Consider the following 15455-nt stretch of genomic DNA (forward strand, 5'->3'; position numbering starts at 1 on the left):
TTGAAATGGGTTTTATTCATAGCTTTATTGTAAAAAATGTTCTCCTCATGCTAATGAAGCCTTGAATGTACAGCCAACGATTACTGAAAGGACCCCTTAAAGAAGGGGTTCCAACTCCAGGCCTCGAGGGCCGGTGTCCTGCAGGTTTTAGATCTCACCCTGGGTCAACACACCTGAGTCCAGCCTCTGGACACGAGGTCATTCAGCCATTTAAATCAGCTGTGCTGAATCAGGGACGCGTCTGCAGGACACCGGCACTCGAGGCCTGGAGATGGAGATGGACACCCCTGCCATAAAGGGAGGAAACGTAGACGCTTACGATACCTGACATTATCCCCGCCCCTCCCCCTGCTGGTTTGACTTGATTTTGAAGGTCAGAGCTCAGTCTTACAGATTAGTTGTCCTCTGACTCGAGGTCCTTTGTTTCTCTTCCTCTTGGAAAACAAAAAGCTCGTCCTTTTTGCTGAGTCGACATCTCTTTACAGGAAGTGATGCCACTGGAGCTTGTTAAATTGGTATGTGTGTAATTATGTGTTTCTGTGGTTGTGAGTGTTCCTTTCTGACTTACAGCCGGCTCCGTCTGTGGTTTTCAGTCATTTTGGACCGTTGGTGTCCCTGCAGAGAGAATTTCCTGTGTTCCACCACATAAACCTGCAACATCCAACTAGCAAGACTGACCTCAGATTTTCAAAATAAAAGTACTTGTGTTTCTGTAAATTGGCCCTTATTTTCAGGACGCGTAAAAGTGAGGTCATTTTGCTGTGTGTTTGGTTTTACACCATTTTCTGTTTTGTGTGAAAGGACGCTCTAAAGTTATAAAGAGAGTGGGAGAGTTTTATCTGTGAGAAGAGCTGCTGACATAAGCTAATGTAGTTAAAGTCAGCCGTGTGCTTCCATGATTTACACCCACACGGTGCTCGTTATAACTGACTTTACCATCGCGAGCGGCTAAAAGCAGACGCTAACGTGGTGCAGTGGTGGCTGGGCCGCAGCGTATGCGTTATTTTTGTGCCACTATTCTGAGCGCATGTAAAAAAAAAATTTGCAGGTGCACACACGTACACACACAATGTGTTGCTCACGCTCTCAACATTTCTGCCCGTGTGCGCTCAACTCTTTCTCTACACCGTTATATTTGTGCCACAAAACCAGCCAATCACAGACTTGGATGCAAAAAAATCTGAGAAAATCAAAACAAAAGGGTTGAGCACGCACAGGCAGAAATGTTGAGAGCGCGAGCAACACATTGCGAGCAGGCGCAAATGCAAAAACTGAGCGAGAGGGGCTGCTGTTGTGTGTGTGTGTGTGTGTGTGTGTATAATAGCAAACACTGAAATACAGTTTTTGCACGCAGCAATGAATTTTATTCACTCAAATTCTTTTCTTTGCTGAAAATAAATTTCTCCTCAAAATGCAACACTTGCACCTGCAAACTTTTTTTTACGTGCACTCAGAATAGTGGCACAAAAATAACGCCATAGCAGCGCCGTGCTGGCCTTCAGACATGTCTTCATCCTCCTCCAGAGGTTCATTAGATTATTGGAGTCACACAGATGAAGCCACAGCTGTGTGTGTGTGTGTGTGTGTGTGTGTGTGTGTGTGTGTGTGCGTGCACCCGCCTTGGCGGTTTGTGGGGACTCTATTTTTGACTGCAGCGAGGCATTGGGGGAGGGGGCGGGGCTCTTTTGTGCTTTGAGTCAGCTGATTACAGCAGGTCCTTTTAACACCGAGATAAATATCAGCGTGAAAATGTTCACTCAGACTTCCTATTGGCTTGTGTGATGTGATGTCAGACAAGGAGAAACGCAGGTTAGCGATAAAGGGCTAACGTTTCCCTCAGCTTTGTCTTGTAGGCGTTACGGCGATCAGACCGTTCACCGTTGTGACACTTAAGGGCGTTTAAAGAGAACGTTGGTCCAACCACATTTACGCGTCTCTCTCAGGTCTCCAGTTATTGGCCACGGCCGGCCGGGACCGTCTGATCCACGTCCTGGATGCGGGCAGAGATTACAGCCTGGTTCAGACTCTGGATGAGCACTCGTCCTCCATCACTGCCGTCAGATTTGCTGGTACTGTCTGACCTTTGACCTCTTTTACCCTCTACCCCTTGCTGCTGTAAGTTTGCTGCTAGCGTCTAACCTGTGATGTTCTTCTTCCTGTCTGTCAGCCAATGAGGGGAAGGTGAGGATGATCAGCTGCGGCGCCGATAAGAGCGTCTACTTTCGCACGGCTCAGCAGGTGAGACAGAGGCCCGTGTGAGTACACATTAGTACTTCTGAACATATTAATAGTACCTGTAGCGGAGTAATAGTACTGCTGAGTGTCGCGCTCGTGGCTCCGTCACTGATCCGAGGTCAGTTGAATGCAGTTTTCGTTCACGTGTTTCCAGGTGAAATGATGTAAAATAAACTCCTTCTGGTACTTCGTGGTCATGTGGTGCTTCCTCTTCTCTCTGCTCCTCCTCAGACAGGGGAGGGATTGGAGTTCACGCGGACGCATCACGCCGTCAGGAAGACGACGCTGTACGACATGGACGTCGAGCCGACCGGGACGTACGCAGCAGTGGGCTGTCAGGACCGCAGCATCAGGTAACGGCCGACCGATGAAAGGTTGTGACCAACTACAACTCCCATGATGCAGTCTGCCTGCAGGCGTCCAGTCAGTGATCAGCAGAAGCCGTTTCAAAGCTGGAACTGAAAAGTGACTAGCAATCAGCCAATCAGACGCTGGATGAGCCTGGACTTTAATCCACCTTTAGCTCAGATCAGTCAGATTACCCAGCAGCCAGTGGGAGTAGCAGGATTAACCACCTCCTCCTTCTCTCTGGGTTCTTTCTTCCTTCTGTATGTTTACAGCACCTTCCAAAGTATTTCACATTAAAAGCAGCAAACCCAGAGAAGCAGAAACCAAATGACTTTCACATTAAAAGCCCCACTTTTAGGGGAAAGGCTTCATGTATTGATTATCTATCAGTGGGGACAATCCGACCAGTCATGCTGCCCCCTGCACTGGTGTTTCCTGTTCCTGTGAATGGTTTTGATGGGATTAGTTCAGAGTTGACTTGTTCAACCTTCTGCAGCTCCAAACGGAAGCGTTTCTCAGCTTCGAGCTGGTTTTCTGAACATACCTGCGCGTTGTGGATGTAAACACATGAATGTGTACAAATACACACGGGTGTATCACATGTTTGTTTGGATTTAAACCTTTACTGGCGCTCCCATTCACTGCCATGCAAACTTCCGGCAGCTTCCTTCCTGCTTTAAGGTGCGTTGCTGCCACCTTATGGCTGTAAGTGTCATTACTGCATTTCGTTGCCCTGTACCTGTGCATGTGCAATGACAATAAAGTTGAATTCTATTCTATTCTATTACATCCAGGAAGTAGTTTTATTTTTCTGGTGAGGTCTGTGGCAGCTGGTCTCCGGTCGCTTCATCCCCTCACTTCCTGTCTGTGGATCATGTTTTTAGTTTGTAAATACTGCTGCCGATGATGATGATAATCACGATGATGGTGGAGTGCTGTGTCTCACCCTGCAGGATCTTTAACATCAGTAACGGGAAACAGAAGAAGCTCTACAAAGGCTCTCAGGGCGAAGACGGGACGCTCATTAAGGTCAGAAAGGTGTGGGTACCATGATGATGTTTCCATGGGAACAGGGACATACAATAACCGACTCCTCTTGCGTCCTCAGGTGCAGATAGACCCGTCGGGGCTCTTCATCGCCACCTCCTGCTCAGACAAGAACATTGGCATCTTCGACCTGTACTCAGGAGAGTGCGTGGCCACCATGTTCGGACACTCGGGTCAGTCGCCGTCAGTTACAGACACGATTAATGACCGCTGACAGCAGAGCCAGTTCTTTCAAAGCTTTATTTAAAACCAGAGCTTTTACACACGGCTGTGATTCCAGTAAAGTTATTTCAAATCTGGCCCTTTTTCTTCCTGTTCCAGAGATCATAACGGGGTTAAAGTTCAGCAATGACTGCAGACACCTGATCACCGTGTCAGGAGACAGGTACGCCTCACCTGAACCCCCCGCACCCACCCACAGCCCTCCACACCTTTATTAACCCTCTGGGTTTGTTCAAAATCACGACCCTTTCAGCTTGTTCGTGGCCAAAAGTGGCCACCAACAGATTAAGTCTGTAATTTTTATTATTTTTATGTTTTTTTGCCATTTTTTCTGCATAAAGCTTTTAACTAACTTCAGTTCTTTTCATAAATATAAAATAATTATTACTTTTTAACCCTTTAAACACCAGTTTGTTTGCCCACTGCACTAGCTGGAAGACAACCTCAAATCTCGCAATTTTATATAATTGCATTGCTACTGAAATTTCTTGTATTATTAATAGTAGAGTCTGGGGCATGTAATTGATTCACATCAACACTGATTATAATGCATTGTTATTTTTGTGCATAAAAACTCCCTCTCAAACTGTTCGTGGCCAAAAATGGCCACCCCTTGTTTACATTTACAAAATGCTATAAAATTCATATATATTAAGAAAAAATTCCACTTTTTTTTACTTGAATTTTTAGATTAGCATCAGTGCTGTTCATGATAATCTAAATTTTATTCAAATCCGGAATTTTAACCCTTTAAATACCAGTTAGATCACATAATTGTAATGAATTAAATAGGAATAAAAGCATAAAATCCCCATTTTTTTCTAAATAATACATGCAAACTGATTTATTTTCTAACCATGGTGGAGGTTAGATGCGTAGCAATAATTAAAAGTATCAATGAGTTTTATGCATCTTTGTTTTTTTGTGCAGTGACAGAAAAACAAAAAAACTCCCTCTCAGCTTGTTCGTGGCCAAAAATGTCCACCCCCTGTTTATGTTTACAAAATGCTATAAAATTCATATATATTAAAACATTTTCTACTTTCATTGACTTGATTTTTTAAAACCAAAATATAATTCAAATTCAGATATTATACCCTTTGAATACCAGTCAGATTATGTATTATTATAGTAAAAATAGTAATAAAGTTCACATTTTTAGCATATGAAACCTAATTTTTTTTTTTTATCATCATTGCAGGTCAGTAACAGTGATTTATTTTTACTTTTTTTCTTTTTGGAGGGGGAGGGGGGGGGGGGGGGTTGAATGGCCAAAAAGAAAATCACACATGGTGTGTTAGTGGCCAGAAAGGCAGTTTAATGACCAAATAACCACTGAAATGACCAATAAAATGATTGAACTTTATATTCCAGTGTGCTTCTGTGTGCATCTTCATTAGCAGCAGGATGTACTAGCCACAGTAGAGTGGTTTTTGTAGGCACACTTTCTGCACCTGGTGCAAGGGGCTGCTGTTCCAATCCTGGAGGTGCACCTTTTGCACCTTCTTCTCATTTCGTTGGTGGGGTGTGGGTCACACTCTGGGTCACACTCTGGTTCAGACTACTGTATCTTGAGATCAATGGCAGAAGTGGCTGAGAATCAGGGACAAGGGTGTCTTGCAGTTGTTGAGGTCACCAGCATGTGTCCCAGCTCTCCCAGGATCACTCTTCATCTGTAGGTTGTAGAGGACTCCCCCACTTCAGTGAACTTGTTTCCGGTGGGACAAAGGCATCGTATCCCGAGACATCCAGGAGATTGGAGAGAAGAGCCATCAGCCATCAGTTAGTTTTCCTGCTACAACTCGAGGTGCCAACACCCTCTAAGTTATCCAAGCAATATTTGTGCCTATTGTAGTCCAGGATTGCCTCTTGCTTTCACGCATCCTTTATTCCCCATCACTGACTGCTGGTTCCTTGTGTGTTGCTGTCAAATGAAGCACATTCCTCCGTTGCTTTGGCATGTGGGATATTGCTGTGGTAGTTTTGGTGGAGCCAAAGACAGACAACAAAATCTTCCTCTGTTGCAACTGGAGGAGCTGGGGAGGAAGCTCTGGGCCAGTTTTCATCTGAGGAGTTCCTCTGCCAAGGTGCCCGAAGGAAAGACGTTGTCCTCGGAGCTCCTCCGTCAGTTGGAGTCTGAACCCCATGCCTTTTTTTAACTTCTTGAGAACTTCCAGTGTTGTCATCCAACATGCTATGTATTGCTTTATTCTGGTGTAGGCTCACATCTCCACTTCATCTATAATCCTCCAATCCTCACACCTTCACCTCCCGTGTAAGGGTGCACAGCAGCCAAAAGATCTCCTTTGTTATAAAAAAAGTCAAAAGTAGATCTCAGGCTGCTAATGCAGGAAACTGCATACAGGGTGACTCCTGGTTTGATACCAGTGGGTACTGGATTGTAGAGTAGTCTCTCTTCAGTTGTGGGACCCACATGGTTTTCCTTTCACGAGGGATCCACTCAGTCACCGGCTCCTCGTTCTCAGAAAATGCTCCTATGTTCTTTTCCATCAGCTGCTTGGCCTCCACCTCCATGCCCCTCGACCCCAATCCTCCCCCAAAGAAGAGGATTCAGGCAATGGCTAGTACTCAACATCAGTGGTGATGCAGTCAGCCTCTTTGGAGATTGTCCCCTCATTTTCTGGAGAGGAAGTTTCTTCATCTTGGGCAGATGTCTTTTCTTCAAGGACAGAGGACTGCTTGCTGTCCTTGCTCTCTGACCATCATACAGACAGTGCTTGAAGCAGTGATGACTTTCTTGCCATATAGCCAGAATAAATGATTTCTAGAGTTAATATTTTGGGTATGGTATCTTTTATGAAAAATACAAGAGTAAAAGTGCTTTTAACATGCGCTTCAAAGCTAAGTTTGACTGGGAACCTCAAAGCTCATTGTAATGTAAAGCTATGTAATGTTTGATGCATCATTATTTATTCCAGTCTATCTTGCAAATACATGTTTGTGCTGCAATGTCATGCACAAACACAAACTATTAGATCCTTAAGACCAAACCTATGTCAAAATTGTTTCATTATTCTGGTCCATTGGAGTGTGGTAGGCCATCAAAGGCCGCTACTAGAAACTCTGAATATTACATGAAATCGCTTGATTGGCCAAAAATGGGTAAATGATGTAATTTGGTAAAAAACATTAAAAACTACAATTTTTTTTGTGTTGAGTTCAGAATGAAAGCAATTTGACCTAAATCACATGATATAGTACTGTCAATAACAAGGACTCAATAAAGGTGGTTATAATGGGTTTCAATTGGCCAAAAATGGCCACGATAGAGTCAAGAGGAACAATTTGGTGTACAGTGAATATTATTGACATTATTAAGGAGCTGATGTTGAAAATTAAAAAATCTGAGAAAAATACACACCTGTGGGAAGTTTCATTCCATTAACAGAACAAAGATGGTTGAAAAAAGGTCACAATTAGGTTATGGTTATGGTTATGTTTAGGGTCAGGGTCAGGGTAAGCGGCTAGGGAAAACATTATGTCAATGAGGTGTCCCCACAAGGATATAAATACACACGTGTATGTCTGTGTGTGTGCGTGTGTGTAGCTGTATCTTCGTGTGGCGTCTGAGTCCAGAGCTCACCATCAGGATGAGGCAGCGTCTCGCTGACCTTAGACCCCCCTGCAGCAATCCCAGTTCCCAGAGTGCACCTCAGCAGCGAGCCGTGAAGCTCAGGTAAACGTGATGATGATGTTCAGACTCACCTGAAGAAAACAAACCAAACTCTGCGATCAAACGCATCCATGAAAACAAAAAACCTGACCCACAGTCAGCCTGATTTAAAATAAAATAACCTGCAGTGAGCTTGACCTCTGTGACCTCTGTCCTGAATCCTGGTGTGAGGTCACATGGTCGCGGCTCTGCGTGCTGACTTGAACTTAAGTGTTTGTGCGGCAGGGAGGCGTCAACGACTCCTGTGGTCACCATGTTGTCTGACAGTGACAAGGAGGAGGAGGAGGGGGAGGAGCTTGGCTGTCCGTACTCGGACACAGCAGGAAATGTGCAACAGGAAACAGGTGTGTTAGAAATTGAATGACTCGATGGATTTGTCAGAGGTCAGGTGACCTTTAACCTGCACTGACAACGTTTCTTGTTTCTTCCCCTCAGAGGCGTCTGATGAGGTGTACAGCAGCAGGAAGGTTGGTGCATGTGACCTTTGACCTTTAACTGATTATTTCATTCTGTTTCGTTGTTGGGATGAAACAGCTCATTAAATGGTTTTTACCTGAAGGGGGCGCTCTAGCGAGTCCGTCCTCGTGAGAGAGAGTTGTTGTTTTTTTATATATTTGTAGTTTTCATTGGCGATCTTGTACAAAGAATTTACAGAAGGAACTTTACAACATGCAAATAGCCAACAGAATTTCAATTTCTCAAAACTGTAGTAAGATGTAAGTAATAGTTCCCAGTTGTATTTCTCTAATTTATTATTATCATGATTATTATGATGATGTCACCCTGGTTGGGCGGGAACCCTGTACCAAAAGCAAACCATCTTAGCATCAATTCTGCCTTGTTAAGCTTGTTCTCTCGGCACACCTCCTTCCAGATCTTAAAAGTTGATTTTATCCAGGGATCATCAGGATCTTTCAAACGCGACTTTAGTTTACCGTCTGCTACTATGGCTTGGATTGGAGGGCCATTAGTAGCTCGTTCTTCTGTGTCTTTCCACCGAGATTTAAACAAAGAATCACATAAACAAACTCATGGCCGTAGCCGGGCAGAATAATAACAGTCCTTCAGACATGGTAAATATGGACTGCCCCTGTCCTTTGGTAATTGTAGTGTACTGTACTGGGTTTTTTCCCCAACCATAAATAGCGGGAAACTATCTTGTCCCATTCCACGAATTGTTGTTTCGGGATTTCAGTGGGGAGAGTTTGGAAAAGATAAAGCAGGCGTGGTAGATCGTTATTGATTCTGTTCATTAGGCCTAAAGCTCCACCTCGTTAAATCCAACTTCAGATAAAAAGATAGGTTTTTGTTTTTTTTTGTTTGTTTTTTGTTTTTTTTAAAGTATCTTAAGCTCATCGGCAAAATTTGCATTTACATATTTATGTCTAATAAGCTCTATGACAGAAACAAGTTAAGCTCCTCTAATAAACATAGTACGTATGTAACAACAGGTGTGACGTTAGAACGAACACTCAAATGTATAACAGACAGCTGCTGGGTTTGAGAACTGAACTAATGTTTAAAATATGATCTGATGATGTAACCCAAGCAGATATTTGAAGGGCTTCTGTTTGTGACTCAGCAGGATGGGGGCTTATCTGGGGCGCGACTCCCTCGCCGGCGCTGGTCCAGGAGGATGTGTGACGCTGACGGGGTTCTGATGGTGAAGTCCATGCTGGACCTGAGACTGCTGGACTCTTTCTGCCCCGACAAGCAGGCGGAGGTCAGGACACTCAGAGACACTATTCAAAAAAAACACCCGCAAGTGATTAACTAGCATTAACGGTCCTGTTTATTCTGTGAAGACACGCCCACTTGATGTTAGCCACTCCCACTGCAGCAAGATGAGGAAGGGTCAAGGTGCGGAGGAGCTTCACAGGACCAATCAGGAGCTTGGGAGCACCATCAGCCTGCAGGTTTGTGTATGTCAGGGGCGTCTCTCACTGTGATCTGGGAGGGGCGCAGCTGGTAAAAAAAATTAATAAGCCCCTCCTCCACACTCTCTCTCTGCCCCACACCCTGTTTCTCTCTCACTCACATCCTGTCGCTCCCACACGCTGGTGTGGGGAGAGAGACAGACTCCCACACCCTCTCTCTGCCGCACACCCTGTCTCTCTCTCGCTCCGCCTCACCCTTCCTGTCTCCCTCCCTTATACAGTCACACACTTCCTGTCTAACATTAACACTCCGATGGATTCCGTATCTTGCCCAGTTATACTTGGCGTGCAGACTGGGATTGAACCACTGAGTAACAGCAGGAAGTTCTTCGTGGGTTTGATGCTGCTTTGTGGCTCCAGCTCTGAAGGGCACTGTGAGCTGAACCTTACTCAGATGTGTGATGTCATCCTGTACATACAGGTACACAGACCAGAGTTTATCCTCCTGTCCAATCAGAGCGCAGACAGAGAGAACCCAGTGCTGTATCCGGACCAATGGGAGGACAGAGTGAGCCTGGCAGGCAGGTAGGACTGCTTCCTGTCCTGAGAATTCACAGATGACGTTAGCTTTTACCAGCAAATAAGCCCCTCCCCCTGCTGTCAGTGAGTTCCAGGTGAAGGAGGCGTGTCCTGCTGCTGAAGGTGCACGGCCGGACAAACCGAGTCCCGACAGCGGCTGCTCGCTGGGATTCAGCTCCAGACTGTCGAGTCCCAGCAGACCTGCAGGATACGGTGAGATGCACTCACCTGTCTGTGAGCCGCCTCGCTGCTGCTTCCTCTCACCTGTCTTTATCAGCCCAACCCTCTTCTTCTGCCCATCAGACTCGGAGCCCACAGAGCTTCTCAGCATGGACGGAAACTCCTCTGAGCTGGAGGACGAGGAAGACAGAGGACCAGGTGGCGGGGAGTGCAGGAAACCCGTACCCCAGACTCCCGACCAGGAGGCGTTCCTGAAGGAGCACTTTGTGACGCTCGCTGACCTTTCTGCCTCAGGTACGGCGGCAGAGCTTAGCAACTGATTTCAGCATTTTTCCTCCCAGTCCTAAGCGACAGGATTTGAATCACAGCAGACTCACCTACACCTGAACATGTGACCTGTGTGTTGACAGGAAGTCCGAGCAGAGCGTCTCACAGCTCCAGTGAGAGTCTGAGCATCTCGTCCAGGTTCCTCACCCAAAGCACAGCCACAAGGTAGGATTACCGTCACACACAGGTCAATAATTACACACACACACAGGTCCATTTAAACCAAACTTTATTGAAAAACGATAACAGCTTCCTGAATGCAGACGTGCAGCTCAGCTATGGGACAGGAGAATACTTGTTGTAGACACAGTGTGGCCTGAACACTGACTCTGTGGGGTCTCCACGCACACGTGTGGTAGATCACTCAGACCTTTTTTCTCTCGCTCTCTCAGCCGGACCGTGCTTCCTCTCCCATCTCGGACCTCGGGGGCTGGTGCGGGGGAGCCAAAGACTCGTCCGCTGGTCTCCGAGGTCCGACCTCTGATGGAAGAGAGCCAGAGGCAGGACGGGAAGGTGCCGTGGACCCAGGACCAAACCCAAAAACAGAACCAGGCTCAGGCCACCTCATTTCAGGACCAAGCCCAGCCTCCCCATGGTTCAAACCAGCTCCGCATCCTAGAGGAGGAGACCCCCTCGACCCAGCAGGTCCACCGACCCTCCCCGCTCAAGAAGAAGGCCCAAACTGCAGTGGAGTGCAGGAGGAACCAGGGACCGACAGCCCGGGCTGCTGCCTCCCATCTGAACTCTGCTGGACTTCGAAAGGCTCAGTCAGTCCACAGCCTGCTGACTGACACAGGTAACACTCAGATCACCACACAAACAGGTAAACAGCACAAGAACCAAAAGAGACTGTGGACCCCCAAGCAGCTGCATACACTGTACACCTGAGTATGAGCGCTCACCTGGACATAAAGAAGCTAAATTAAAGCTAGCAGGCTAACCACACCCACGTTGGCTGTGACTGTAGAAATTAAATGTTACGTCTTTGATTTGAGCCAGTAAAACCAACGCTGTTTGATATAAGTTAGCACTGTGGCTCTGTTAACTTCATTTATGCCACATGTGTCAAAGTCAAGGCCCGCGGGCCACATCACATCCGCGAGATCATTTTATACAGAGTTATTATTATTGTTATGCATGGCCCGGCGATATGAGGCGCTAATAATATACAAACTACAGATCCCATAATGCAGCGCTGCATCCTCCTTGGCTAGGCTAACTGGGAACATTCCCACGTCAATCAAGTCAAACTTCTGTTATTGAAGCTAGCTGCTCACAATGGTGGAGAGAAAAGTTGATTCTGAAAGCAGAGCCTTTCAGCGCCAGTGGGAGGCTAAATATATGTTTACAGACAGGCTGGTAAACCCGTGTGTCTTATTAGTGGAGCTAATGTGGCTGTAATGAAGGAATTTAATTTAAGACGGCACTACGAGACAAAACATCAGGATAAGCTGTCTGTGAAGGTTCTCAGTCATCCAGGTCATCGTAGTCAAAGGAGCTTGCAAAGAAAAGCGTCTGGACTTCTTTAAGTTGCTTGAAGACGTTTCACCTCTCATCCGAGAAGCTTCTTCAGTTCTAAGGTCAAATGGTGGAGAGTCCCAGATATAACCTAGTGGGAGTAACCCCCCACAGAGGGACAAAAGGACCCCCTGATGATCCTCTAATCGCCTGACCCAAGGTGTGAAACTGGGTGTGGGTCCCAATCAGCCAGAGTTTCGGGTGAGTTCATTGTGAAACCTGGCCCCACCCTATCATGTGATTTCCTGAGGTCAGACGGCCCAGGATGTGAGTGGGCGTTAAGGCGTCTGGGGAGGGATCTCAAAACTGGATTATAGATGGCAGAGAGTTGGTGTCGTAAACCCCCGCCTCTGTTCAAAGATGGTCGCTCACAGTGGACATAGATGCTTCTTTCACTCCTCTTTCAAACCATCTGTCCTCTCTGTCCAAAATGTGAACGTTGGCATCCTCGAAAGAGTGACCTTTGACCTTTAGATGCAGATGGACTGCAGAGTCTTGTCCTGTGGAGGTGGCTCTTCTGTGTTGTGCCATGCGCTTGTGAACCTTAGAACTGAAGAAGCTTCTCGGATGAGAGGTGAAACGTCTTCAAGCAAATCAAAGAAGTCCAGACGCTTTTCTTTCCAAGCTCCTTTGACGTCAGGATAAGCTGAAAAACCTAAACGCAGAAACTACAGGAAGTAGAAGAGCTAAAGAAGAATCTGACACTTCAGCAGACGTTTGTCACCAGAGCAAAATAACAAAGTGAAGCTGTCACAAATGCACCAGTGCAACCTGCCTCACTTTCCCTGTTGCAGTAATGTTGAACCAAGTCAGCGCACTTTGCTGAGCTGCACCTGTGCAGATTCAGATGCAGCTGCAGTGTAATGATGCACTCAGGGAAAGTACGACACTGAATGGCCCACACAGTTTATTAGCTCCACTCCTGCAGCAACGCCCAGCTCCGTCTACATGCGGCTCCAACCTTGTGTTTGCTCTCATTTATTTTTTCTAGGGTTTTGGCAGCATGTTCATATTTCTAACTTGCATAATTTTGACAGGATATATTTTTATGAAGAGCAAAATATTTAAAGTTAAAGTTTATTTTTTTAAATTTATTTAATCTGTAATAATATTCCTGTCTGTTTTTATTCACATTTATGTTTAAAAAACATTGTTTTAGTGTTCAATAAATGTTTATCTTCTTTGGCCCGCGACCTGAAGTTGGCCTTGAGTTTTGGCCCCCTGTGCGATTGAGTTTGACGCCCCTGCTTTATGCGTTAACAAGCAGCTCACGTTAGCTGGCAAGAATTTAACACACTGCATAAATTTGGTGGCAGTTCATGACGTTACCTGATGAATTTGAAAGTGTCCAGTTCCAGCTCTCAGGATAAGATGTTACTGCAAAGATGGCTCACAGCTTGTTTCACACTATTTCCTCCGACTCAAGTTTTGAAATATTTGTATATCAGCAACATTTCAGTCTGCAGGATCTTTTACTCTAAACGGGCTGGCTTATGGCTAGTGTTAGCTAACGTTAGCTTGCTGTGTGATGTCAGAGTTTCTGTGTTGTGACTCCAACTCGTTAGCTACTCCGCAGACTGTTGAACCAATCAGAGAAGGTCTCGACTATTCGTTAGAGTCAGTTCACACACTGGAGATTAAAAACACGGAGGGCCACGGGGGGAAACGGTCTCAGTGTTACTCTGAGTTTACATGTTTTGTTGGACCTAATTACATCACTTCCTGTCTCTCTCATCATCAGGTGACTCCGCCATCTCCCAGATGATCTCTCGTCCCTTCAGAGAGGAGGTGCCCCCTCAGCTGCTCCTTCCCCCTGAGCGTCCCGTCACCCTTCCCAGCACCCCCAGACGCCCCCCATCTACGGCACCTCCCCTTCAGAGACCAAGCCCTGCCTCCCCGAGGTCCCCATCACAGGAAACTGCTGCCGCTCTGGCCGCCACCACCCCGAGGAAGTCTTCGTCATCCTCCCTGACTGCATCGGGGCCGCGCTCCTACATGAGCCCCACCGCCAGCTCCATGGCTAAGATGTCCCGCTCTGTCTCCATGGGCGATGGCCTTAACGTCCCCGAACCCACTGACGACCTGGCAGTGACATCACCGACTCCTTCATCTCAAATCAAAGAGACTCCACCTCCTGTTGTCGCCGTGGTTCCCTCTGTTACTCTGGCCACGCCCCCTCACGCAGCTGTGGTCCCAGTTGTCGTCTCTTCGTCTTGCTCCTCGTTTCTGGGGAACCATGGTAACCAGATGCCCCCACCCACCCGCTGTCTCCAGGCTCGCGTCTCCAGTAGCAGCAGGCCGCTTCCTGACAAACCCTCCCTCCCCCCTTTCTCAACGGTGTCCTCATCCTCCTCGCAGCCTCCTCCGGTATCCGTCTCCCCCCTGACTCCCGCACGACAAGAAGCGGGGCCTCCTACAGACGGCGGCGCCGGGCAGATGGACGACGCAGGTTTGGACTCTAACCCTCCTCCTCTTCATCCCTTCATCCTGTCATCTCTTTGGCTCCTCCTCCTCCTCACCCTTCCTCTCCTGTGTGACGGGTGAGACGTTTCTGTCGTCTCTGCTTTCATCGCATCATTGTTTACAGTCTGTTTTTAAATAAATAAAATGACGCTCGAGTGACCTCACCTGCTGCTTTCTCTTTATGCAGACGAGCCAATCAGTGTGGAGAGCTGCAGGGCTCTGACCAATGAGCTGCAGAGCTGCTTTAAGAAAGCGACGCACCTGTACAGGAGAGTGAGTAACAGACTCCGCCCACCTTACCATCTATGTTTGATGGTCACAGCAGTATTCACCTCTCCTCCTCTTCTTCCAGGTGAGTGGCTCCTCCTCAGATGAGTCCGCCCTCGACCAGCACCAGATGTCCCGCGTCCTATCAGAGGCCTTCCAGGCGATGAAGGCGGAGCTTGACGCCCTGCCGCTCGGCATGCTGGCAGCGGAGGGGGGGCTGGGAGGTGTGGGAGAGGTGAAGACGGCAGCGCTTCTGGAGGAGTACTCGCTGCTACTCCTGCAGGCGGTTCACAGGAGGATCAACAGCAGCACCTGAGCCCCGTCCCTCTAACCCCGCCCCCCTCCGGAAGGATCTGAAGCCATTTTGTTTTTAAACTGATGCAATGATCTTATTCGTTTTTATCAAAGACGTTTCTCGTTCCTCGAACTTCCCAGCGGCCGTCAGTCTGAAGGAGCGATCGGATTATTGATCGCCGTTAGACTGAGCAATACCGGACTTTGTATTTATTGTGATGATGAGCTGTTACACTACTGACTCCGCCCCCTCGCCTCACGCCGACCGGCCCTGCTTTTACCGCGGTCGTGCATTTTGATGTCTTCGGGTGTTTGTGGGGATAAATTTGTAGTTTGAAACGTTTTCATGTTTTTTTGTCACGTTTAATAAAAGTTTCAGACTCGCTGTGATCTCCGACTTTACT

General features: G+C 47.0%; 1 protein-coding gene across 1 annotated transcript in view; it reads left to right on the forward strand.

Moving 5' to 3' along the window:
• The window catches only part of mapkbp1 (mitogen-activated protein kinase binding protein 1), a 31166-nt gene extending 16093 nt beyond the window's left edge, over positions 1-15073 (forward strand). The window contains exons 14-32 of the mRNA XM_085379216.1: positions 1944-2069; positions 2168-2238; positions 2467-2588; positions 3537-3612; positions 3692-3803; positions 3952-4015; positions 7421-7549; positions 7772-7890; positions 7982-8013; positions 9129-9269; positions 9352-9462; positions 9905-10008; positions 10088-10215; positions 10306-10476; positions 10593-10674; positions 10902-11305; positions 13769-14476; positions 14678-14763; positions 14843-15073. Coding sequence (XP_085235342.1) covers positions 1944-2069; positions 2168-2238; positions 2467-2588; positions 3537-3612; positions 3692-3803; positions 3952-4015; positions 7421-7549; positions 7772-7890; positions 7982-8013; positions 9129-9269; positions 9352-9462; positions 9905-10008; positions 10088-10215; positions 10306-10476; positions 10593-10674; positions 10902-11305; positions 13769-14476; positions 14678-14763; positions 14843-15073 — 3017 coding nt within the window. The remainder of the gene's footprint in view (positions 1-1943; positions 2070-2167; positions 2239-2466; positions 2589-3536; positions 3613-3691; positions 3804-3951; positions 4016-7420; positions 7550-7771; positions 7891-7981; positions 8014-9128; positions 9270-9351; positions 9463-9904; positions 10009-10087; positions 10216-10305; positions 10477-10592; positions 10675-10901; positions 11306-13768; positions 14477-14677; positions 14764-14842) is intronic.
• Positions 15074-15455: the final 382 nt, after the last annotated feature.

Source organism: Diplotaxodon limnothrissa, linkage group LG19 (assembly GCF_057381915.1).
Source record: "Diplotaxodon limnothrissa isolate DT_005_m linkage group LG19, D_limnothrissa_male_GT1.1, whole genome shotgun sequence".
NCBI lineage: Eukaryota > Metazoa > Chordata > Actinopteri > Cichliformes > Cichlidae > Diplotaxodon > Diplotaxodon limnothrissa.